This window comes from Mycteria americana, chromosome 19 (genome assembly GCF_035582795.1).
Source record: "Mycteria americana isolate JAX WOST 10 ecotype Jacksonville Zoo and Gardens chromosome 19, USCA_MyAme_1.0, whole genome shotgun sequence".
Taxonomy (NCBI): domain Eukaryota; kingdom Metazoa; phylum Chordata; class Aves; order Ciconiiformes; family Ciconiidae; genus Mycteria; species Mycteria americana.
Genome location: NC_134383.1, coordinates 7,462,739 through 7,486,872, shown reverse-complemented (window position 1 = coordinate 7,486,872; position 24,134 = coordinate 7,462,739). Strand labels below are relative to the sequence as shown.

The following is a 24,134-nucleotide window of genomic DNA, read 5'->3' as shown; positions in this document are numbered from 1 at the left end:
CAGTGGCCAGCCTGGAATTTTTTTTTTTTTCTTTTGCAGAAATACACTAATACAAAACAGTCTTGAGAGTGCCCAGTTCTCCTACAGCTTGTAATGCAACGTGTTCTCACTTGCTCTCTCTGTGACCTGCTTTCACAGCAACCTGGCTTCGCTTTGCACCATGCTGGGCTCCCTTTGCACAGAAAACGTAAGGTGCTGACAGGTCAGTAGGCTTTAAAAAAGGACAGAGGACATGTCTGGAGTCACATGCCTGCAAAGATCATCTGTCCAAAGATCGTTCCCAATGGTAAGTGCAGGCTGTGGTGGTTTGAGGACTGAATTATTGCTTAGCAGCCTTCAGAGCAAGCAAGCAGTGCTCCAGCCCAAGGATTTCCAAGTGACTGCTGATTCTGGAAACCTCTGATTTTCCTCTCCCCGTTTAAAGTTTCTCAAGTGAAGCAAGGCAAAAAAAAAATCAGGCGCTCCCACTTATTGATCACACCGAAATGCCTGGGCCAAGGGATTAACTTCCCGGCTCAAAACGGGGTTTCAAATGAGGCAAGGGAAAATGTTATGCAGCGCAAAGCGTTTAGAAGTGTGCTCTGGCATTGCATTAACTGAATTCTCCCCTTCCTGGAGGCACGAATCCAAGGACACTCTTTGGGGTGCTAATACTCCTTGGCAAAACACAGGGTCCAGCCGCTGACTTCGGCTCCTTGCTCACAGAGGGAGCTGGGAATGCTGCTTCTCTATGGGGGTGGCTCTTTTCCATGAGCTACAGCAAACATGGAGGGAAACATCCAGCTTGGAATATAAAGCTCCTAGTTTTGTCAGTGTCTCCGTGCCTCGGTTTCCCAGCCGTTAAAATGCAACCAACGCTCCACCTGCCCAGGCACCAGGTACCCAAAGCACTTCCACAGGCCATAGTGAAAGGCGTTATCAGGAGAAAATAGGAATAAAAATTGCAAGTTGTGCTCAGTGGTCTCTTTTCTTAGGAACATCAACTTCCATGGCACGGTGGAGGATGGTGCCCTGGTGCATGGCCCCTCCTCACCACATCCCCCAGCCAAAAACCATTCAGGAATAGCAGAGCACACTTTTATTTTGCATAGACTTGGTCAAAACAGGCTCATTCAGCAGGCAGGGCTGAGCTTTCTTTCTAACTAAAGCTATAGCAACAAACCACTTCCTTTTTTACACATAGCTCCTAAAATTATCTCTCCACCTCTCCTCCCCTCTGCATCTCTCCCCCCCTTACAAAAAACTAGATATCAGCCCTAAGATGAGCTGAGCGTGGGAGGAGATTTCAGGGACAGTCGCACCTCAGGATCTGCTCTGAACCTTTTGATGATCTTTATCTGCACAAACTATTTCCACCGCTTGGCTCCTCCGGGCCACAGCTGCTACCAGCTGGGGCAGGAGAGATCAGTATGTACGAGAGAAAGGGGAACTGGCAGGAGGCTATCCTGCGAATTTTACTTATAGTACAGGGAAAAGACATGGCACAGAAGGACTGGAAAGGATTATCTCGATTTTAGCTGGAAGCCCCATCCCACCAGGTTTCTCTCCATGAAGATGCCAGATTGCTGGAGGGCTGTCATATAAAAAGCCAGAGTTTCCATGGCCTATCACCTTCTCATCTCTCCTAGTGCAGGGAATGGAAAATGTTTGGGTCTGCTTTGGCACCATCCCATCCCTGCCTCACACCAAGGTAAAGAGCAAAACCAAGCGCTTTCTCCACGCCAAAAGGGGAGAAGATCATTTCACATCACGCACAGCAATGCCAGAAGTGCAGCCGCCCCTGCCCGAGGTGGGAAACCACAAGCAAGTGGCCAGCACGTTGCATAAGTGTTGGAGGGGGAAACGAGGGCTCTCTACTACCTTATGTTTTCAGCAATACAAAGCAGACACCAGTTCCTACCAGACCCAAGCAGGAGGCATCCAGGCGTAAATGAAAACACAAGGCATCAAATGCCCCGCACTCAGCCAGGTCCTACACCCTCCATGCTGTTTGGAGTGCCCGTGCTTGAAGGACACGCAGCCTCTTCGGGGCTGCGTGCTCTCAGGTGTGCCCGCATGCATGTGGCTCACCCCAGGGGCACCCCAAAACCCCTCACTCACAGACCACTGAGCCAGCGATGCAGACACTGGGCAACCCAGAGACCCTGGAGGCTCTGCCCTCCACCGATGGAGAGGCCCTACCCAAGATGCTCAGCAGAGAGGTGGTTTCCTGAGGAGCGTGACCCTACCTGTGTAGCCAGCAAGGGCAGCAGCAGGAATGACAGGCTTGTCCTTGTTCATATCGGCCCGATCTCGAACATAGTCCTTGAAGGTGCCCTTGGGCTTGTGGTTGGGCAGGGCGGCGGGGTAGTCCTCCGAGTCAAAGCTGTCGTAGGAGGGGACGCGCTGCAGGCTCTGGAAGGAGGACTGGCTGCTCCAGGACTGCGTCAGCCGGTCACAGCTGTCGTAGCTCTCTATGCTCTCGAAGGAGTCCTGGCCACCCAGTTTACCTGGTGAGAAAGAAGGGCACGTGAGATGTGACTGGCCAGCACGGGGATGCTCTAGCTTGCCATGGCCAGGAGAAGGATGCTTCTCCTGCCCACTGCGCAGGCAGAAGGCAACCAGGCAAATGATGCTGTCCCACTACGCCTCATCTCCAAACAAACTTAAAAGTACGGCCTGAAACTGGGATACTTTTGTTGTATTTGTAATTCAGAGCAGGGCTATCTGAGCCCCGGAGATGTTCAGGCAGTAGAGCAAAGGCAGAGAGAGTCAGGGGAAAAACCCAAAGTCCTGACTCTCTACCCAAGACTGATGCCTGGGGCTAACTGCAAATTGTCCTCTCTTTCAAAAAGGCAATGGCAGAGAAATAATCCACTTTAGACAGACAGTCAAGGCTCAGTTCAGGTGCCTAAACATGGACACTCAGGACCTCTTGTTCTTGCTGCTGAAAGATATGGGTCTCCAATAAGTCCCATATTATATCTGCCAGCCCTATATAAACGCTGCTCAGGCATATTCAAGGGCACTGGACACCCAGCTTCTTTACTTCTGATGTTTCCTGCAAAACTATACAGCAGCCTTTTATTGCCATATGTTACAACCAGCTTCCACCCCCAAATCCCCAAACAGCAGCAGGTTTGATGGAGGAGGAGAGCAAAAGGCTGAGAGCTCAAACAGCTATTTTTCCAGTTCTGGTAAGGTGAGCACAGCTGGGTTGTATCAAGGCTACTCTCTAGGGTATTTTTAGTAAAGACCAGAACATGAGAGGCCGGATCCTCAGTAATGCTATGCTGCTTTACACCCACTAGAGACAGCATAAGTATACCCTCTGTACTTAAAACAGAGAGCTAAAAAAGGATCCAAAGAACAAACTGAAATTGCTGTCTCTGATCTCCTGTACGCTGCCGATTGCTCAACATCTTTACTGACAAACTAAGAGCGTAACAGGATCATTCAAGTTCACTAATTTCCCAAACTGGGCTAAAAACAGCTGCTAGGATTGTGCAAGAACTCCTGGAGAAATTTCCATTGGCAGAGCTACCCACAGCTTGGGCCCAGATAGTAAATCACAGGGGAACAGGAACGTGGAAGGACGCTGGCACGCTCCCCCAAATATTTGTTGCGTTGTAGTTTGAAGAGCACTTGTTGCGAAAAGACTCAACTACCGTGGGCTCTGCCCCAATTGCTGGCCCAAAATCATTTGAAGTTTGGATCCATTGGCTTGATTCTGCTGGTAATAGCCATGCTTCAAACTCATTTTATTTTTTTCTTTTAGTTTTTTTGAGAATTTCACAGAATACACTTCAATCACTTCCTGAATCCTGCAAGGGGAAAATTAACACCGCTTTGTGCATGTTCATTAATCGGCATAACCACTTCCCTGAGAAGTCCTGCAGCACAAGCTCGTTTAGAAAAGGAATTAAAAATCTGCCAGATGAACAGCTGCAGTGTCGGAGACATGACTTGGGTCATTTCATTGAGAATTCACCTAAATTTGACCTAAATGTGAGCCTTTGGAAAAATCATGCCTTGCACCTACTCAGGAGAAACTTGTTAAGAGTTTGGCAGCTACACTTTCCAACCAGACGTCCTCACTGATAAGGCAGAGTGAAACAACTCCCATGGGACCACAAAATTAACTCTTAAAGCCCACACAAAGAAAGACAAAAGGTGACTGTCTGGAAAACCTTCATCCTGAATTTCCCACCGCTGAACCGCTTGACTTTGCAACAGACTAACCTTTTAATACAGCGGAAGGTAAAGACATACATAAAGATAAATAACCTGGACTCTGCTTTATATTAAGGCTTCTTTATACCACTTCGGGAGGATTAATCCACCCAAAGGCCCTTCTACATGGCTGAAATGTAGCGTTAGTGTAAGCACGGCCGTAGCCTGTTGCATTTCTTCAATTGCAATCAGTATGTTGAAGTGTTTGCTAACACCCGGGGCCCTTCATCCCCAATGCTGAGTTTAAGGGCTCTTTCTTCCCTCCCCTGAAGCCTTTTTAGGCTTGCCAGTGAGAACAGGCTCAAGGTACAATTGCAAAAGCATGCCTGAATCATTGCATTTCAATGAGAATTATTATGAAATCACCTATGTTAAAGAAAAGGTCAAGAAAAGGGAAAGACACTGATGAAAGATAGCCAGAAAAACAACCCCAGAAAGAGGAGTTTACCTAAAATTGTAACACTGCTGCCCTTTTGGCTCACCATATCGTCCAAGTCACCTCTCACATATTAACACTCAGCCAGCAGCAGAAGCAGAGGTAATAATACAAATAATAACTTTCCTGTCATTAGCTCTCCTAGCTTGGAAAAAGAATGAGAAACTTAAAATGAGCTTCACTGAGCAATGCGTATGCAATGCAGACCTGCAAAGCGGCTCCAGCTTTCACAGGGAGCCAGCGTATCTTCAGCTCTCGTAGCTGGATGAATGGGTTTAAATGTTCAACATCAAACCTGGCTCACAGCAACACGTTACTATAATGAATTTTAGGCATGGAGACACCTGGATTCTATTCAGGGCGCGATCGCAGCCAGGTCAGATCTCTTCCCCATGCCTCAGATTCCCTACCTGGAATCAGGAGATAACGATACCCCTTTGTAAGTGACTTTGAGCTCTATGGATTAAACTTTTTGCTTTGAATATATACTGTGAGCCAGATCCTCAGCCTTGTATGAAGCGATGTAATTACAAAGTAGTTGGGCATCTGGGCCCCATGTGTTCAGAATTTAATAACATTAATTGAAAAGGCATTTGGGCTCAGATCCTCAAAAGTGTTTAGGTGTTTAAATCCCATCATCTCAAACAGGAATCATGTACCTATAACCCTTTGGAGATGTAGGGTTGTAGCACAAGGATTCAGGGGGTCCTTCAGCCCTGTCGCTGACTCAACCCAGGACGTCTGCATCTCCTAACAAAGCACAGGGCTTGGGTTCATCAGAACAGATTATTGGTTCAAGCAAACAGCCATCAAAATCAATGGAGATAATGGATAAAGACCTTGGAAAAACAAGTCTAAAACCCTTCAGAGCCTTGGACAGCAATTCCTGATGAGAACTTGTGAAGGATTTGTGAGGTTTTGCCTGGTCTCCTAGGAAAATGAGATTTATACAACCACACAGCAGTCTGACCTCCCTAGTAACCTTAAAGCCTATTTCAACTTCACTCAAGTTTGACATCAAAGTACAGAGCCAGAAATGCTACGTTTTTGCAGATGTTGTAAAAACAGGCAGCAGAGTAGAGAAGAGAAAGACCTTCTTCATGTTTTCCCCAGACAGAAAGGCAGGCAGGGCTCAAAGCCATCAAGGAATCCATCTGTGAGTTCAACCTCATAAAATGCATGGCTTTGTAACTGGCATTGCACGGTGCCCTGATGGCCTTGGCCCCCCCAAAGTACATCTCCTACAGAGGGGAAGGCAGCGCTTATGTTGATATAAGTAGAGGTGGCAAGAACCCAAGCAAACCCTGGGAGATGCCCAACTTTACCTCGACTGGCACGTCCCATGCACATGTTATCTGGCGTTACTACTTCTTGCTTGATCGTGAAGTAGTCTGTCTGCAGGGAGTCCGTCTGGACTGGATCACGCAGGATGACCGAGGGATAATCGCTCTCGTACTTGAGGGACAGGAGCTCTTCCGAGCTGATGGGATGGAGGGTCTGGTAGGACTCTGTGATGAAGCTGGGCTCAGAGAACTCAGAGGGAGGCACGCACTGTGCATGCTCGATGCCATAACCTGCCGGCAGAACAGGAGTGTCAGAAAGCAACTCAAATACAAGCAGCTCAAAGAAACCAGAGCGTTGCTCACTCCCCCTCCAGTCTCCCACAGCACAGTGAGATTTGAGGTCTGCAGTGCAAGAGGAGACTGTCCTTGGATATAAAATTCCTGGAACAATTGGCCACTAATTTTGAGTAAAGTTTCTAAAAGCTACAGAGAGATTGTGTCTTTTAATTGCACCAATTTAAAAAAGTAAGACATCCGCAACCAGCATCAATGTGCATTACACCAAACTCCTCTCAAGCAAGCTGCTAGTGGGAAAAAGCCGGAAAATCATGAAGAGCATAGTCTTAGCAAAGGAGATATAGGGCAAAGAAGTTTCATTGATGATTGTAATAGGTGAGTCACTTCCACGGTCACCTCTCCTCACTGGCCAGAGCCTGGAATCCTAATCCAGGTGAGTTGGGTTTTTTTGCCAGTTCATGAAATACATCACAGATTTCAAATGCCCTCAAAGAACACCTCCAAACCAATGGCAATGGGAAGTGCAGGAGTCTAGATTGATGACTCATCTCTTTCCTTGCTAGGCTCCTACTTAGTAATTCAGAATTAAGCCTTCTTCCCCCACGCCCCCCCTTTTTTAATACATTTTTTTAAATTCCTAATGTTCTGGGGTGTTGAGGTCGCTTTTCAGGTCTCCTGAGCTACAGCTTCAAACAAATAGTGCTTGCAAATTCAGATTATGGCATCTCAAGGCAGTCCCCAAAAAATAAAGATGGCTTCTAAATAAACCCAAAACACTAGGAAAGACAAAATTACACACTTTGCATGCTCCGCCATGACAGAGCAACAACTGCATGGTGCCGTCCTCATGTGATGCAGACAAACCTCTAATAGGTGGCACTTCCATGCCTGGAAGCACCAGAATGATACTGATAATTAAGACTTACTAATTAAGTAGTCTGAAGTATAGCGGGATTCTGGATATGTTGTATTCACTCCATTTGCTGGGTATGGTTTTACCTCTTCTGCAAAGAGAAAAGGAAGGAAATGTCACGTGTCCATAGGCATATCATGCTTTGCAAGACTTGCTGCAATACAGAGAGGTCTGAACTTCCTAAAATGCTCCTTTCCGGGTTAAACTGGAACATTCAAAGGAACAAAAATGAGTTAGGAGCTGAAATCCCACCGAAAGAAGTGCCTGATGCACTTGGGTTCCTTTGGGAATTCTTGCTGCAGGCATGCCCAAATTTAAACAAAACAGAAGAGCAACAACTTTCTCAATCAGAAGCTCCAGGTAGTTCTGAAATACTAATTGCATAATTTCCTTGCTTGTCTTAATTTTTGTTATCTTTCATTCTCTTGAGGATTGCTTATCATGCTTACATGTATGAGTTCGTGAAAAAACCCCACCATACAAGCAGGGACAGCTGTTTTCCTGAAAAAGCCCCTATTTTTAGACCCGCAGTTGGTGCGTGCAAGTGAGTGGGTAATGCATACCAAAACCAGCTCCTACAACCCCAAATTAATGTTAATTCCCAGCCTAGGCGGCACCTTTTCCCTTACACCTGATGCAGGCAGAGGATCCCATGCTCAGAAAAGCTTTGTCGCAACGTCCATCACCCAGCTCCCGATACAGACTCCATGGTGTATATATGGGCAGCACGCAAAATTTTAGCCTTTCTATAGGCATAATTCACTGAGAAAGAGCACGTCTTACATCAAAGCATAGATTCTCTGCTTTCCATTGCTTTTTCCGAGCGCTTTGGTACTCCTGGGCTTGGCGCTGAATTTGCTTTCCCATGTAAAAGCCACATTGCTCCTACCCTGACCAGTTTTTCCATTAACACCTTACTCATTCCAGCACAGCATGTGGGCAGAGATACCGGCATGGGAGATTTTATTTTCTTTGCAGAGGGTAACCAAAATAAAAAACACACAGGCAACTCCGGGTTATGTTTATTTCTGCTGAGGCTGAAGAGAAGCGAACCGAAGATAACGCACGTTTGCTTGCAAGGAGCCTAATTTTGGCCCTCTCTCCTGGGGATTGCAGGGTGGAAAATATTCTCTAACAAAAGGAGGTTTTGTGCAAACAGAGAGACCTAATGAGAAACGCTCTTTTCCTCTCCCCGTGGTGTCTGCCAAGGGGCAGGGTGGGTGACCACAGAGAAAGAGAGCAACCTTCAGCTATGCTTACAGTCAAGTGGAGGGCACTGCTGACTGCTGGTAACTGAAGAGGCTATTTTAGGAAGAAATTTGGAAAAATATGCCTGAAAATACCCAAATCCATGCAGGGAAAAGTCGCCCATCTGCTGCCGTTTTTAAACCCCGAGCAGCCTGTGGTACATGAGTCACTCTCAGAAAGCACTCACAAGGGAGGCATGTTAGCTGAAGGGACAGCAAGGTCACAGCCTGTCCCAGCGTGACCTGATGCTGGCGGTCGCACCGCTACAGGTAAAGCCAAACATTTTGGGGTTAACCACCACTCCCAGCATCAACACCCCCAAGCGATGATGGTGGGTGGCTGGGGAAGATGGAAGAGACAGGGACTGGCAAGTTGGACCCTGGCTCCATGGGTGAGCCTCGGGAAAACGTTGATGTTTTCACGCTTCACATCCCCAGCTGCAAAGTGGAGACAACCATCTCCTCTTGCCTGGGGAGAGATGTGGCAGGGACAATTTTGCACGTTATGTTTGCACAGCACCAGCACAACAGAACCCAGATCTTGTCAGGGGTTTGGAGAGGTACTACCAGTAAGACGAGTTCCATGACTTAATAGGGAACAGAAATTAGTCCTTGGGGTGAGGCTGGTTATTTCTTGGAAGTTCTTCTTAGTTACTCTCCAAATACTTCACAGATATTGCCCTTCTGGGAAATGTGTTAAGAAGCCACCATAGAAGCTAAGGCTCAGATAGCTGATGCAAGAAGTGACAAAGTCACCAGTAAAACTGAACACGGAATGGAGATTTCTTGGTTCCCAGGGCTATGCCAGCAGGGTTGAGACAAATTCAGTTTTATTCTTTTTCATCCTTTTGGAAGAAAAGCTGCAACAGGAAGAAAGATTTCCAGTTTCTTTGTAAAAGCTCCTCTCTATCTCAGACCTTTTGCATCCTCATCATTGCAGCATCTGAACACCCTCATGTGTCAATGCTATAAGGAAACACGACCCCTACTTTACTGTGAAACTACAGCACCAAGTTCATCTCCATACCTTGGGGAATCTGCAGGAAGGAGCTGCAAACCCAGCTCCGATGCCTCAGTCAGTACCTGCAGCACATCGCACCCCTCTCCAGTTACAGCCCAAACAAATGAAGAAGGGTTGCGGGAAGGCAGAGCTGCATTACAAGTGGTAGCTTATAGCAAGGAAAAATTGGACTGGCCACAATGTTTTGCTTTGTTTGGTTAAACTGCTTGCTGTTGATATAAGCACTCAATAAAAATTATGCAAAACGAGAAGAACAGAGTCAAAGAGCAGAAAAACAGCCTGTCATACGCAGACCCTGGGAAGAGCTGTGTTTACCTTTTGCAAACCACAGGTAGCAGTAAAATTAGTAATCAGCAATTAACATCCATTTGTCAATGGTTTCCTGGAAGGCATAACTTTGCTCTCCCTCCCGTTCCTGCCACCAGTACAGGCCCACTGACAAGCACGCAGGGTTGGTATGAGAGCGCAAGGGATATTCCAGGAAAGCAAATAGCTCTGCACAAAAACAAGCTAGAGACAGAGCCCAGATTTGCTGCTGCTTCTGCTTGTGGCTCAGTCAAAGGTGTTAAGCTCTGCACCCGCTCTTTAGAAACCATGCCAGGTTAAATGTCGCTTGGGCACCCAGACACTATGAAAATCAACACCCAAAATCAATGTGGGTGTCCCCAGTCAATGAAAATTAATGCCCTTAAATGCTGTCATGCGGAGACTGGCAGAGATGGCTTCTCCTGTGGGGGACCAGCCACTTTTAACAAAACGCCATTACACCTTTTGGGACGTGAAACAAAGCAAAGCAGCTTCCATTCGCAATTGGGAAATTAGGGTGGGATTTTGGTGGTATTGTTGTACCCAGTTCCACCGGAGGAAGTAGTAAAATTCACAACAGAGGCTGAACAAGCTGAGGAATAATGCTTTGGAAAATCCCACCGTCGTTTCCAGGCAAGCAGAGTGTCCCTGCCCGCTGTGGATTCCTGCCAAGCGGCCGGCGCAAACACCCTTCCTCTTTCAAGCAGTGCCAGGATTTGCATTGCCCACTACCAGCTGGGATGCCCATTTGAAATCCGACTGGAAAGTTGGGCTTTGAAAGCTGCTATTATTGGGATTAAAGCCTAAGGTGAACACCTCATTGCACAGCCAGACTGCGAGCCAATATCTTTGGAAAGGCTGAAAATCAGGCTAGCCAGGACGGCGTGAGCCATTCACCCTGTATACTCCAGGACTCACCTTTCTGCAAGATCTCCAGATGTTCCCAAAGGATATCTCCCACAAAGTCAGGCGCTAGCTCGAGGAAGCACTCCTTGCCTAGGGCGCAGAGGGCAGCTCCGTTCATGCAAAACTTCTGGAAATCCACTCCCTTCAGGCTAAACTCGTTCACCGCCCACATCACCCAGTCCCGCACGTGCGTCTCCGTCCACTGCTGGGGATCTGCACCAAGGGGGTGTAGAAGACATCCATTAATGAGCAACCACAAGCCATTTCCCCAGGAAAACAGGACACAAACGGTGCTACAGCTATCCCAGTGGATAAGTACTTGCACAGCCTCATCCCATAGAGGCTGGCAGTCCATTGGCACACGGGTAAAACGTGGTGGGGGAGCACCATACCTACAGTTTGGATCAGTCATATTTGCAGACAAATTTCATACAAGGAACAAGTTTTGGATTTGTTTGGGACTTTTAACAATTCCACCAGTCCTCTGACCCTTTCCCCCATCCCTTTCTCTATTTCCCGTGTTTTCTCCCTGTCATCAGCCTCTGGTAAAGGCTCCCTGCTGCTTCTCCGTATAGTGGAGAGGACTTGCAAAGAGAAGTCCTGGAGCTGCCTCCAAAGGAGCAGGTCCCCAAAGCTGCAAGAGCAGTCATGCAGCAGCGGTTAGCAGGACAGACAGGCACAATCTGTTAGACAGGTGTAGTTTGCAAGTGGTACTGAAAGGCTTTGCCTGTATGTCCAGATTTTTCCAGCTAAAGCTGCCAAGAAACAAGGCAATACTACCTGAGGAGAATCAACAAAAGAGATGGCAGATGTGGAGAAGGGCATCCTGGCAGGAGGACACAATCTCTGTGTCTGCCACGGCTGCTCACTGGGAAGCCATGTCTTACCTTTGGGGATTCCCAGCCGCTGCTGCTCTTTTGCGAAGCCGCTGAAGGTGGCTTTCAATGCCTGAGACATCATTTCTTTGCTGCTGGGAGTTAATAAAGGCACATCCGCACATTCCATATCTGAAAGAAGAAGGAGAGAAAAATGGCCATAAGGACATGAGACTGGAAAAGACGACAGAAGTCCTCGTAACACAGTGGACATTGAATTGTCAGAAAAACAGAGCAATCCATTTCACTTTTTTGTTCTGAAATTTTCACACCCAGACCTATAAATCTATACCCTGCAAGTCCATGAGCAGACTTCTTAAATACAAGAAAAATAAGTGTGCTTATAGTAAGCCTGTGCTTAAAGAGCATAGACAAGCCATGTCTGGTAAGGCAGGTTACACGGTGCACATGGTCTCCCTACCAGTCAACCATGAATATGCTACTGGAAATTCGACGGTGATATCAAAGACCACTACAGACATCAGCCTGCTGGGCTTCATCACCCCCGGCGGCACCTGGAGCCTGGAAGATAGCCGAGCAGCTCCAGACACCAATGCAGGTAGAGTCCTACACCAAGGTGAACAAGAAAGCAGGGAGAAAAGCATCTCTGAATTACCGCTCCACCTCTGGCCATCCCAGTCCAAAGAAAAACAAGAGGAAAAAAATTAATTTTAAAGAATCACGGGCAATCCTGGAAAAAGTAAGCTGACAGCAGGCTGAGGCAGGATGAAGAACCAGCAGAAAACCCATTCGAGAAGGGAGGGAAAACAAAGAGCTGGAAAATCCCACGTTAGCACAGTTACATCATGCGCAGCCCATAGCACGGAGCGACGCGATTCGGGGTGAGTCACTGAACAATGCTCAGCCGCCCCCATGGGAGAGCGCGGGGCCAAGCCAAGAGCCATGCCTTGGACTAAGTCCTGATGAGAAGCAAAGCTCTTCCTTTCTTTTTTTCTTTTTCTAATTTATTTGGAAGGACGCAGATATTTGTAGGCAAAGGGTTTCATAAATAAAAGCAACTGTTTGAAAAACAAAAACAAAACAAAACACAAAACTCCTCAATCTGAATAAAGGTTTGGCTCTTTTTCATATATTTTAAGCATTCCTGAAAAACATCTTTCACAGAGAAGGAAAGCCTCATACAACCACCACCTCCAACGACTGAACTTTATTGGTCTCATATGTCAATCTTCCACCTGAGGCTGGTTTAGCACTGTAGGCTATTGGAAATTTTTCAATGAAAACTGTTCTCAGTGGAAAAAGGACAACATGCTCAAGCTCTTTTGGTGTTTTCACGAATGTCTGGATGTAGACATCAAAAGTCAAAGAATTCTCTGTTTTGTGGAAATCCCAGCCACCTCGGCTTATCGTCACCCTAAATTAATTTAAGCTCTGATTTAATAAGCCATTATACCTGCAAAATGGTGGCGAGTGTTTGTTTCAAGCAGCGTTGAGTGCATCCCTAATGCAACAGCGAGTCAGGGCTGGAGACAGCGCTGCAGCTGCCGAGCACGGGCAGCCCAGTGCAATAACGCTGCTTTCCAGTCTGGCCCAGTCTGGGCTTCCAGCTCTACTCAAGTCCTCCACAGCCAAACTCGCAGGCATCATTTAAAGTCCAAACAACACAATGTTGGGGTTTTTTTTGCAAGTGGGAATCTGGGGGTTGGGTCAATAAGCCCCCACGTGCAGCTCTGCAGCACAGGGTGAGGTTGACCATGCTACAAAGCATCCCCAAATCATCAGCTGGATGCACCAAATGCAATTCCACCGCCAAACCAAACTGAACCACTTTTCTGTCTCCATCTTCGCACCTTCAACCTATTGTCCCCAAGTAAAAGACATGCAAAATCACCCCCTCTATTTGCAGCTCCCTCTAACGACTCTTTGCTCAGGTAGGACTAGTAAAATCCCCGCCACTGAGCCTCTTGGGACCCGATTCCTCCCCCTAAGCCCACCACATAAATCAAGGATTCCCTGCCACAGTGGAAGTATCGGGACCTTCGAAAGCAAATAATACATTCAAAGGCTGTTTGGCAAATTACACTTCATTATTTACTGGATTTGGCTGGAGAGGGCACAGAAAAATGAGCAGCCACCCTCGCTATCTCTGTTCTCCATCTGCTGCTTTGAGATAACACTGGGAGAAAGTGGTTCAGTGCCCCTTTCCCTTCATCCTCATGTTACATTTTAATGCTTTGCTTTCTGTGCTCTGTGGTTACAGGGACCACCCAGGAATCCGCTCCCCTCCACCGGCTGGTTAAACGGCAGTTCACTGCTCCCGGGTGCTATGGGAAGATGAGTCAGACTTAGGCTAAGAAAACATTTCTAACCCCAATTTTTACACTGAATCACTCGCAAAAACCTGTGCAGAGATGACCTCCTTAGGCAAGCCACGAAGAACAGCAAGGCAAGGTGAGGTGCGTGCAAAACTGTATTTTTATCTCAGCAATACAAGTAAGCACCTATCACTGATCCCCCCTGTTTTCTCCTGCAGGATTCATGGGGTTGGGTTTGCACATACCCCGCGAATCAATTTTTCAGTAGTGGGGGATAAGGTTTCGGTTTAGTAAGGTGAACACTGAGCTTTGCACAAACAACACGTCAAAACAGGGAAGACTTAAAAGTGATTCCCAGGGAGAGGTCATCGGAGAAGCAAACAGTTTATTTTCAAATTTAAAAAAAAAAATATGTAAAAAGCGAAGTGCCAGAGGAGGGTTTCTATTTAAACACCAAAATAAACCAAAACATGCATTTCAAGGCTTCTCCTTCAAAATACGTTGTACTCGGCAGATTTAGGATTGAAACATCATCTACTTTTTTCCTGTTAGACGGTGGCTAGTAGTTAAAATTTCTTCAGAAGACAAAACAGCCAAAAAGCCCCAAGCCTGCAAACGCTTGCAGAAGCCTTATTTTAGTCAGCAGTGTCCCACATCTATAGAAAAGCTCACATGTGTAAAACTAAACGTGCTTGTAAAGCTCTGCATACGTGTTTGTGGACAAATCTTAGCCGTGTGATCTGAAAGAGACGGCGGGGATGGACAGTTTTTAATCTAAATTCTGCCTCTGCTGGTTTTGAGATACTGAATTTACTTAAATATCATTTTCTTTGTTAATCCCTGCGTGTCCGGGGAGCACGATGGGCTTTACCCAGCTCTGCCTGATGCAACTTTGCTAGGTGCAGGGGAGTTAACTTCCCAGGGAGGAGAATCGAGTCCTGATGATGTCCTCCAGCGCCCGCAGACAAGTCCTTCGCCTTCAGTTTGGGATGCCTAAAGGTCAGAGCCAAGCAGAATTTCGGTAACAAAAGCAACGCGGGCTTAGCTCCCCCGGTTTCAGCTTTCACTGCCATCTGAAACCTGTTTCCAAGATTTTAATCAAATCTTACACAAATAAAATGTCTCCTTTTGTGTCCACAAAGTACACACACGCATGCATGTGTGCACACACACAAGCTCAGAAGAAACGTATGGGAAGGAGCATTAGCCAGCACCAAAGCCAGCTGTTACACCTAAGATCAGTTTAGAAATTTCAGGGTTTTAATCCGAAAAGCAAGCGCAGCAGCAGGGGCCAGGCGACCACGGCGTTGCATCCCAGACTCGGTTTGCTGTATCGTTTTATGACGCCCATTAAAGCCTCATCGACACGGCTGCCACGTGCAGTTTGCTGCCTAGATGCCATGTCCTCCTCTTGCTGCCGCTGCACTGACAGGGAACTGCATTTGATTTTCCTCCTGGGAGACCAGGCGGGGTGTTATGGTTTGATTTTTAAATACTAACAGGAGTTGCAGTCACTCTGGAAAATTATGTCACCAGCATCTGTAGAGCAGAGATAAGTAATTTGCCTTGCACGGTGGGAAGGCAGAGAGGGACATCTATTCATCTGGCTGCAGCTTTCCAAAGCAAGGAGGGATCTGGGGGCTCTGTTTGAGACCTGAAGGCTTCTCAAAACCCGACCTCTATTTTTCTTCCAGCTCCCTGACACCCCTGGGGACAGGACTTCAGAAAGGCAAGAGGATAATAACAACTCTGACATTGCCGAGAGACAGCGCTGCACGCCTATATGGGTTTTAGGCTAAGGGGGATCTGCCCAAAACCTGCTGCCCCACTTGTGCTAGGTGTTGCACCAACAGACGTAGAACCTGGGCGAAAACACGCCAGCAAACGGACAAAGAGGCCAAGATCGCCGAATTCATCTCCCAGCCAAATTCCCACTCTGCTCTCACCAGGCTCCGCATGTATAAACTATTTCTACGTATCTGATCTTTTTAAAGGACTACAATTTACAAACTTCAGGGATTTTGACCTTAAAATGCAAGCAACTCCGCTGCACGCCAAAGCATTAGCATCTGATTGCATAAGCAAAATAAATGGCAGTAACGGAAAAAAAGATGCTCTGAGCAGGAGGATGGGAGCAAAGTCATTTTTCACCCGAGTTTCCACTCGGGGTCAATGCCTCTTTAAAGCTCCCCTCGGCCACTCACTTTTTTTCCCATCAAAAGCCCCAGTGTGTCCTTGTCTGGTCCCCGCTATTTTACCCAGAAGCCTGCGTGTAAATGGATGTACGGCGGGTCAGAGTGGAGCCAGCTGACCCAGCGGCCTCCTCCTGCCCTTGCTCTGATGGATGGACACCAAGGTCAGGAACCCAACGCACTGTTGTCTCAGGTAAAAGCCCGCTCCCTGCCCAGCCTCCTCATTCTCCCCTTCCCAAGCCTGAGACTAACCCCACAGCATGCTGATATCATGAGGATTTCAGGCCTTTTGGTGGCTTAAAGAGGCATGGGGACAAGTTTGGGAGAAGATGCGTGTTGGTTTCAAACCAGATCATTTGCAGAGAAAATTAAAGAAAATTCAAGATGAATTCAAGAAAATTCATCTCTCAGGGACTGCGCATCCAAGGGCTGCATGAATTTGTGCCTATCTCCCTCAAAGACCTCAGTCCTTGAGCCCTGAGCTGGCTGAGATCCTCCTCTGAGCCCCCATGCGTGACAGCCACCAGTGCTGCCCCACCTCAAGGTGTCCGTGGTCCAGGATGTCCCCCCACCACTGGGTGTCTGCGATGGAGCAGGAGGAGTTTCTCAGAGACTCTGCAAGGAGCGACAAGGATTTGCTCTCCTACCCTCTTCCCATGCGCCCACAGTGAGCCCATGACCACCACGCCCCAAGACTCCCCATCTCCAGCCCACACCAAGCCCGACGATGCCCGAGCTCATCCCCCCGCCATGCCAAGCCCCCTCTATCCCAGCCTTCACAAGGACCAAAACTAGAGCAGAGTTAGGGATGGGGGAAGCTGAAACACAGATTTCCCAACATCCCCCAGCTGGCAGGGTTCAGCAGCAGAGAAACCTTTCTCAGGATAAGAGGAGGCTGGGGAGAGGGGGGCCGGGAGCTGAGACCCTTCCCACGCTCCCCGATGAAGCAGCCTGGGCACCGCGGAGACACCATCTCCCCATCTCAGGTTTCCACCACCACCACCAGGCACCTCCACTCCCCCCGGGGCAGCTTTGACTTTCCCAGGTGCCCCCTGCTTTGGAGCAGAGACGCCCGGGCAAATAACCCTGGCTGAGCCCCCTGTTATTTAGGCAGGATTAGGCAAAAATTTGTCTGCACTTTTGAACTGTTTTCACAAGCGCTGCCTCTCACTCCCACGCAGGAAGCAGGAGAGGAGCCGGCCTGTTCCAATTAGGGCTCCTCAGACCGAAAGGGTAGCGAAATTCAGGGGCGGAAAAGGGAAAGCAGGACAGAGAGCTGGAAAAAAGGGAACAGAGGGAAAACCAGGAAGCAAGGATGGATGGGGAGAAGGGGTGAGCACTGGGAGAGGCATTTGCTGGGGATGTGGGGACAGGACAGGGGGAGAGAGGCAGAGGACCAGGCAGTACAGAGGGGAGATTTGATTCCCCTTCCTGCAGCAACTTGCCAGAGACCCGGCCCTGCTTCCCTCTGCAAGGAATGGCACAAAAGGCACAGACATTTGCTATTTTAATTTAAAATAAATATATTTCTATTAAAAAAAAAAAAGAAAAAGAAAAATAAGTCTTTTTTTTTTTTTTTGTCCTTCAAGCAGTGAAAAATAAATACTCTGAGATGAAAGCTGGGCTTCAAGAGAAAAAACAAGAGAGGAAACCGAAAGCCCACACTGCTTAGCGCTGCAAAAAGCACAACAAAGCCGGCTTTCTTCCGGCATTCAGCAGCTTTCTTATGGAGATGTGGTGTGTCATGGGGGCGAGCTCTTCCCCTAAATAAAGGGCCTGAAAACTGTCTTCCCTAAATGCAGATAAAAGCATTTCTTCCAAGTTTGGACTCTACTTAGAGCATCACAGGGAGCGAGGAAGGGGAAAGGTTAAGGTGAGGGTGAGATGTCAGGATGCTCTGCTCGGTCTCGGGCTTTGGGGTAAATTGCTTCACCCCTCTGTAAAATGGAGACACCCTTGCATGGGTGCAAGCTTGCTAGAAGAGAATGCTCAGGGGAGCCCACGAGGAAAACTGGATACAGAGCAACCAAAAGGTGAGTGAGGGTTTGCTTTGGCTCTGGGTATCTTGCAGCTGGTGAGGAGCCAGGCAGCAGCACCGGCAGGTGAAAGGATGCTTCACCCACTATCCCGATGCTATCAAAGTCGCAGGCTTCGCCCTCCGAGCCTGCCTGCTGCCCTCATTCAGGCTCCTTTCCGCTCCCTCTCTCTCTCTCCCCCAGCTTTATAATGTGGGTGTTGGACGGAGATCCTGGGAAAGTGGCATCCCCTGCAGTCCCAGGAGCTCGCAGGGGAACAGCAGCCTGGTGGTCAGCTCGCTCGGTCCTCCCTAGCTTTTGTGGGGGAGAGGAGGGAAAGATGTGCTAGAGAAACCCCTGGACCGAAGCTAAGCAAAACCGCAGAGCTTGAGTCAACGCTCACTGCAATTACAGGAAAGTTTCCCCAGCCTCAGCAGGCAGGGACAGGACCTACAGTTCATCTTCCTGCAGCAATTCGAAGCGGGGCTTGCCTCGGTGGAGGAATTTGCTCTGTCCTCCCCATCTCTGCTGCTGGAAGGAGCACAGATGGATAAAAGCAAGCACCGGGGAGATGCAGCCACCTCTGAGGTTGGGGAACGTGACCACGGTTTAACAACACTCGTCAAAACTATGCGAGGCAGTCAGCAAAAAGATTTTTCCATCAAGATGAAGCAACGGCAGAGGTTAGGCCTGTGCTACGAGGCCAGCGCAGTTTAGCTCCAGCACCGCCATTAACCCAACAGAAGCCCCCCCCCCCAAAGGCAAACACTAGTGAATCAGCTTCGAAACAGCTTCTGTCATTTTAAATTTAACAGCATGGCAATTAAAAACTTGCACAAGCCTTTTCTGAACCCGCTGGCCTGATGGCAGAGTGCGGGGTTAATTAAACCCATGCAAAACCCATGCAAAGGCTGAGCTCACAGGTCAGTGCTCTGGAGATAGCCAGACCAGGAGGCTGCAGCCAACGCAGAGGCAGCGAGGAACAACCTCCACGTGCCCAAACCACGCCTGCTCAGGAGTCGAAGCCTCTTCTTGCAGCGGTCAGGCCCTCATCACCCTTCACCCTCCCTCTCCCGAACAAACATCACACGAACCAGGGCATCCCCTCCAAAGATAGGATTAGCATCCCACTTTCAGGCTTGTTTGACTCCGATCCTTCCTTAGCAGGGCTGGGAGGACACTCCCTGCCTCGTGCAAACCTACGAGACATACTTCCCCTGTGATAATTCGCTCTAATCCCCGCTAACCATGCTGCTAAAGAGCTCTAATCCCCATGCACAGGCACACATGCACTAATGGGAGCACGGGGTGGGCTCAGCAAAGCCTGTAATGGACACCCAGCCCTGACTGAAAGGAGGTCAAGTGTAAATAGCAAGTCCAGGTCATGCCCATGTCAGCTGCCCCGCATCAGTGCTCCAGCGCCGGGAGGTGCTCCTCTGCAAACAAGCGGCTAAAACCCGGCTCCTCACACCCCGAGTCCCAGTAGTGAAGCTCAAATTGCTTAACAGCAATGAGACAAAAAGAAAAAAAAACTACAAAAACCCAGTGATCCCCACCGAACAAACAACTAGATATTCATTTGCTTCTTGGAAGGGTGCCCGAGGTATTCAAATGGCTCACGCCTGGGACCAGAAGCCTCTTGAAATTCCTCGCTCTCTTCGGGCTGGGCTGGGAGCCCGGCAAGGCCAGCCGTGCTGGCTTCACCGCCCTGGAGGTTTCCACAGCCGCAAGAGCACGGCCTGAGCCCTCCGAAAGCAAACCCACGGCTGGGCTCTGGCAGTCCGCGGAGGAGACAGTGGTCCAAGTCATCCACACCCAGCGCTTCCCACCATCCGCGAGAGCATACATTTCTTTCCAGCCAGGTTAAAACCAGGACTTCTGCTGTTCTCACCTCAAATCTCTGGCTGATAATGCCATTTCTGGCATCTTCGATGAAGAAGTGATGCAACTGGAGGATTTGTCCCAAGAGAAGGATGCATCCCAGTACCCTGACATAGATTTACCCTGGGCTGCAAAAGCACACATGGGATGCTATCAAGGTACTACTGTAATCATACCCAAGCAGTTTGGATTGAGCATTTCTCTATCCAAACAAGCCCTCACTCTCTCCTCCAGATATTAATCTCCCTCTCCTTCATCATCCAAGGATATGGACAGATACGCAATAGGAATTCAGCTCCAACGCCTCCAGCTGCTTGTGCTGGGGAAGGATGGGGCTGCCAAACCACACGTGATAGTCTCCCAGACGAGGGAGAGCAGAGATTTTGCAAGGCCGGGTTGAGGTTAATCAGCAGTACATTGTGTGAGGAAGACGCTGTCAGGATCGGAAGTGTGAAAAGGGAAGGCTGAGATCTCTTGGCAGGGCTGTCCCCTGGCAGTAGGGAAAAGGGCCAAGGAACCTTCACTCATGTTGAGCTCTTTCATCACCCCACAGAGAGATCCCAACCCCTCTAAGTCGGCTCAAACACACCTGAAGAATGCGCCATGCCAACACATTTTGTAAGCAGCTACACATGACCTCACAGCTCGGGATGGTTTCATTGCGTATCCACGGCCATGTGAAATGACTCCGTGCCCAGAATGAAAAAAACAATTATTTTTGCTGCCCATCACCATGATACGACACACTTCTGATGTAGACGGACTCCACAGATGTCCCTGCTGCTGGAAGCCCACTGGTCCTAAAAAGGAGCCTCAATTATCCTTGCCTCAGGAAGGGATTAGACATGCAGACGCTCAGCCAAACACCTCCAATCCATCCGTCCCAAGGAATTCCCCAACCTTCACTTGATTTTTCAGCCCAAGTTCTGCATAAGCTGATCTTTCTGTGTCCTTGCCTTAGCCCTTGCCTCAGCCCTTGCCTCCAGGCTGAGTCAATGCCACGTCATGCCAGACACGAGGGTACCACATGGCAGGACACAGTCTGAAGTGCCTTCAGGCTAGGACGATGTTCAACCCCCAAAATATCTCCCTCCACATCAAAGTCGCTCTCCTCCACTCACCATCTCTCTTATTCATAAACCAAGAATGTTTGTTAAAGCTGGAAGGGGCAGACCTGCTGTGGAGACACATTGGTGGTGTCCATAGAATAAAAGTGCCTATCGGTCACGCATGGAAGGTGCCCACGGATATGCCTACGGCATTCCTCAAGCCCAGGACATCTCCACACGATGCAGAGAGCACGAAGGCAGTGATGCAGAAGGGATCGAGCCGATGACGAGGAAGGGAGGCTCGGCAGCTCTGGGTCACCTCCCGAGCACGCACGCTGCCCCAGGGCAGCAGGGTACGGGGGCGAAGCTTACCACATCGCTCTGCAGCTGCAGATTCCTGCCGCCCATCCCACCCCCACCTCCGCAGCCTTCCTGGCCAACCCTTCCCTTCAGGGCAATGCCAGCCAGACGTACAGCTAACCCGGCAGAAAAAACGCGGCCGATTGCTCAATGGGAGGGTGCAAGTTGCAGCGTATCACATCCCCCATGGATTGCAGAGGGATCACTGCCGCTGCCTTACCCAGAGAAAGCCCTTCTTCCAATATTAGGCTTTCGATAGTATCTTTTTTTTTTTTTTTTTCCATACAGCAGGGAGTGTTTCGGCTCTGCCCAGGAAGCGCAGGCAGCACTCGATGAGCAAGGCGAGTACGTGCGGAGGAGGAGAAGAAGCCCAAGAGCTTTAGCCTGTCCTCACCTGGTGACCATCAGGTCCCCATCTCACCATCTCGTCCCTTTCTGCCCAGGGATCTGCCACCGCACACAAGGACTCCAGGTCTGTCCTCCCTTATCAGGCCAAGCTGTCCAGTTGTCTTTGCAGTTACCAAAGGAGAAGAGGAGAGATTAGGGTATTTAGCTTTGAAATCAAACAAATAATTGCACAGGCTTTTTGCAAACAGATCAGGGTTGGGAGGTCAGAGCGCGGCTGGTAAATCTCAGCACTGTTTGCTCTGACTAAATAATATTAGACCAAGGATAATCAATCATTTTAAACAAAATTATTTATAACTCTTTAGAGCAAATAGTCAACTCTGCTACCAGCTGCCAAGACATGGCAGGTAGCGTAACGATCCACATACCTCTAATTCCCCCTGCGCTAGATATGGATTTACTTCTTTGCATCACTGGATTTACTGCCACTGAAGACTTCCACTTGCAAGTACCTTGATGCCTCCTCTCTGAAGGTACCCTTCCTCCCTCTCTGTGGCTCACAAATACACACAACAGCCCCCTGCAGCTGAAATCTAAACCAAAGGAGCTCGCAATGTTCACTGCACACTCCAAGCATCTTTCCTATACTAGCTGCATCCCTCAGTGCAGCATCATTTAACAGGAGGGGAGTAAACAGAAGAGGCAAAAGATGCTCAAAGCAAAGGACCTGCTCTCTTTGCTTTGCTGCCTGAGCCAGCCCCATCTCCTCAGCTCCCCAGGCACCCCTCAGGGTTGTGACTCCACTAATGCCACCAAATGACACCTCTGCGAGTATCATCCATGTTCCAGCCCACGGACGAGAGCCACACGCGCTCTACACCCATCGCATATTGAATGTTTCCACCCACCAGCCCTGAGACAGGCGTGCTTTACACAGCAGCAGATGACCCCAGCAGCCACAAACCGGGGAGGATTTTGCTGGCTGGACTGAAAGTCATGCAAGCAAAGGTATCGCTGGGGCAAGGCGAACAAGGGTCAGCTTCACATCGGCCTTGGGGCCAGGAGGGGACAAGGCCATCCCTGGATGCTGCCTGCCAGCCAACACTGTTTCACCTCCCTGTCTCCTGTCCCCAGAGAGTGAACCAAGCTGCTCAACTCCTGCAGTAGTGGAGGCCAGAAAGGGCCCTGGGAGAAACCTGGGAACCAAAACTCTCTGGCCCACGCCAGAGGCAGTGCCTCAGAAACACCAGTGCCAAACCAATTTCATTTCACAACATCCCAGGAATGATTCTCCTGGTATTATTATTTTTAAGCAGACAAGGAAACAAAGGTGAACAAGAGGATTTTTCCAAGGACAGCAGGCAGCTGAAGAGCCCTGAGATCAAGCCTCCTCCATCCCTGGGCGAGCACAGAGCTCCTGGGCTTTGCCCCTTCCAGGCTACACCATGCAACCTCCAGGTTATCAAGCATCCCCATGCAGGAGAGCAAGGGTTTTCCCAAACGACCCCAGGAAGGTTGTCTTTTCCAGCTCCAACTTCTAGGAAACTTCCCACCGGGGAAGGGACCAGTGCAGAGATTGGGCCAAACAAAGCCCTGGGAAGATGAAGAAGGTGGGAGTGAGCTGAGGAAGGCGGCCAAGGATGAACTGGGTTGCCCCATCAGCTTCAGTCATCCCCATCCCAGAGCCAAGGGTTGTTCGGGACGGGGATTATGTCACCTATTGGCCTCAGCCCGGAGAGACGGGAGAGCAAAGGGCGGGCAGGGATAAATCAGAGCGGCTGGAGGTGCTCGGATTTGCCCAGAGGAAGCCCAAGCTTGGAAACCTCAGGGAAGGTTTGGGGGAGAGAGGCTGAGACACTCGCAGCCCTCGCATCCACCCCGCGCACAGCATCCGGAAGCTATTAAGGAATTACAGCCTCTCTGGCCCCGAGCCTTCCCCAGCAGAAGTGCCTGGGAGCAGATGGTGAAAGGGCTGATTGAATTCGGCTGCTCAGGCCAAGAGGCTATTAGGAGGAGATGTAAATGGAGGAGGGGGTGGAGGGGGTGTCATTTGGCGACTCAGGAGCAGGGAGCCCTTGCCAGAAACTCTGGGAATCCTCCACCGACCGTAACAAGCTTGGAGGATCTTCGGCAGGGCCCTGGATAGGTGGCTCGGGGGTGCGAGCCTCCCCGCTGCCCTTGGCAGCCCAGCCCCAAGCTCCTGCTACTTAGGGGCTGGGATGAAACCGTAAGTATGTGGGGAGCGGGAGCCACAGGCTGGCTCCTCTCCCCAGACATCTTCATCTCAAAAGGCAGCATGGCCGCTGCAGTGGACAGGCACCCTTCCAGGGAGGCAGGACACCCACAGGCACCCATGTCCCTGTGGTCACAGCCCCAGGAGCTGTGTGCTCCCGAGCCTTTATCCCAGTCGAGAAGGAGGTACAAGAGCTGTCAGCTCAGCAGCCCTGCCTGCCCACAGGGCCAGCCTTCCTCCAAGAAAAATGCAGGTTTGCAAAGATACTCGATTCCCAACCTGGT

At 49.3% G+C, this 24,134-nt stretch overlaps 1 protein-coding gene across 2 annotated transcripts in view; it reads right to left on the bottom strand.

Annotated features, from left to right (window-relative positions):
• ETS1 (ETS proto-oncogene 1, transcription factor) overlaps positions 1-24,134 on the bottom strand; it is a 48,681-nt gene that overhangs the window by 13,057 nt on the left and 11,490 nt on the right. Inside the window, exons 1-6 of one of the 2 annotated variants that reach the window (XM_075520968.1) lie at positions 21,664-21,682; positions 11,509-11,628; positions 10,634-10,834; positions 7,155-7,232; positions 5,974-6,222; positions 2,229-2,489 (exon numbers count right to left, since the gene is read on the bottom strand). In XM_075520968.1, coding sequence (XP_075377083.1) covers positions 2,229-2,489; positions 5,974-6,222; positions 7,155-7,232; positions 10,634-10,834; positions 11,509-11,626 — 907 coding nt within the window. In that variant the 5' untranslated portion in view covers positions 11,627-11,628; positions 21,664-21,682. Of the gene's footprint in view, positions 1-2,228; positions 2,490-5,973; positions 6,223-7,154; positions 7,233-10,633; positions 10,835-11,508; positions 11,629-21,663; positions 21,683-24,134 lie in introns of those variants that run through there. The other variant, XM_075520967.1, reaches the window with a different exon arrangement.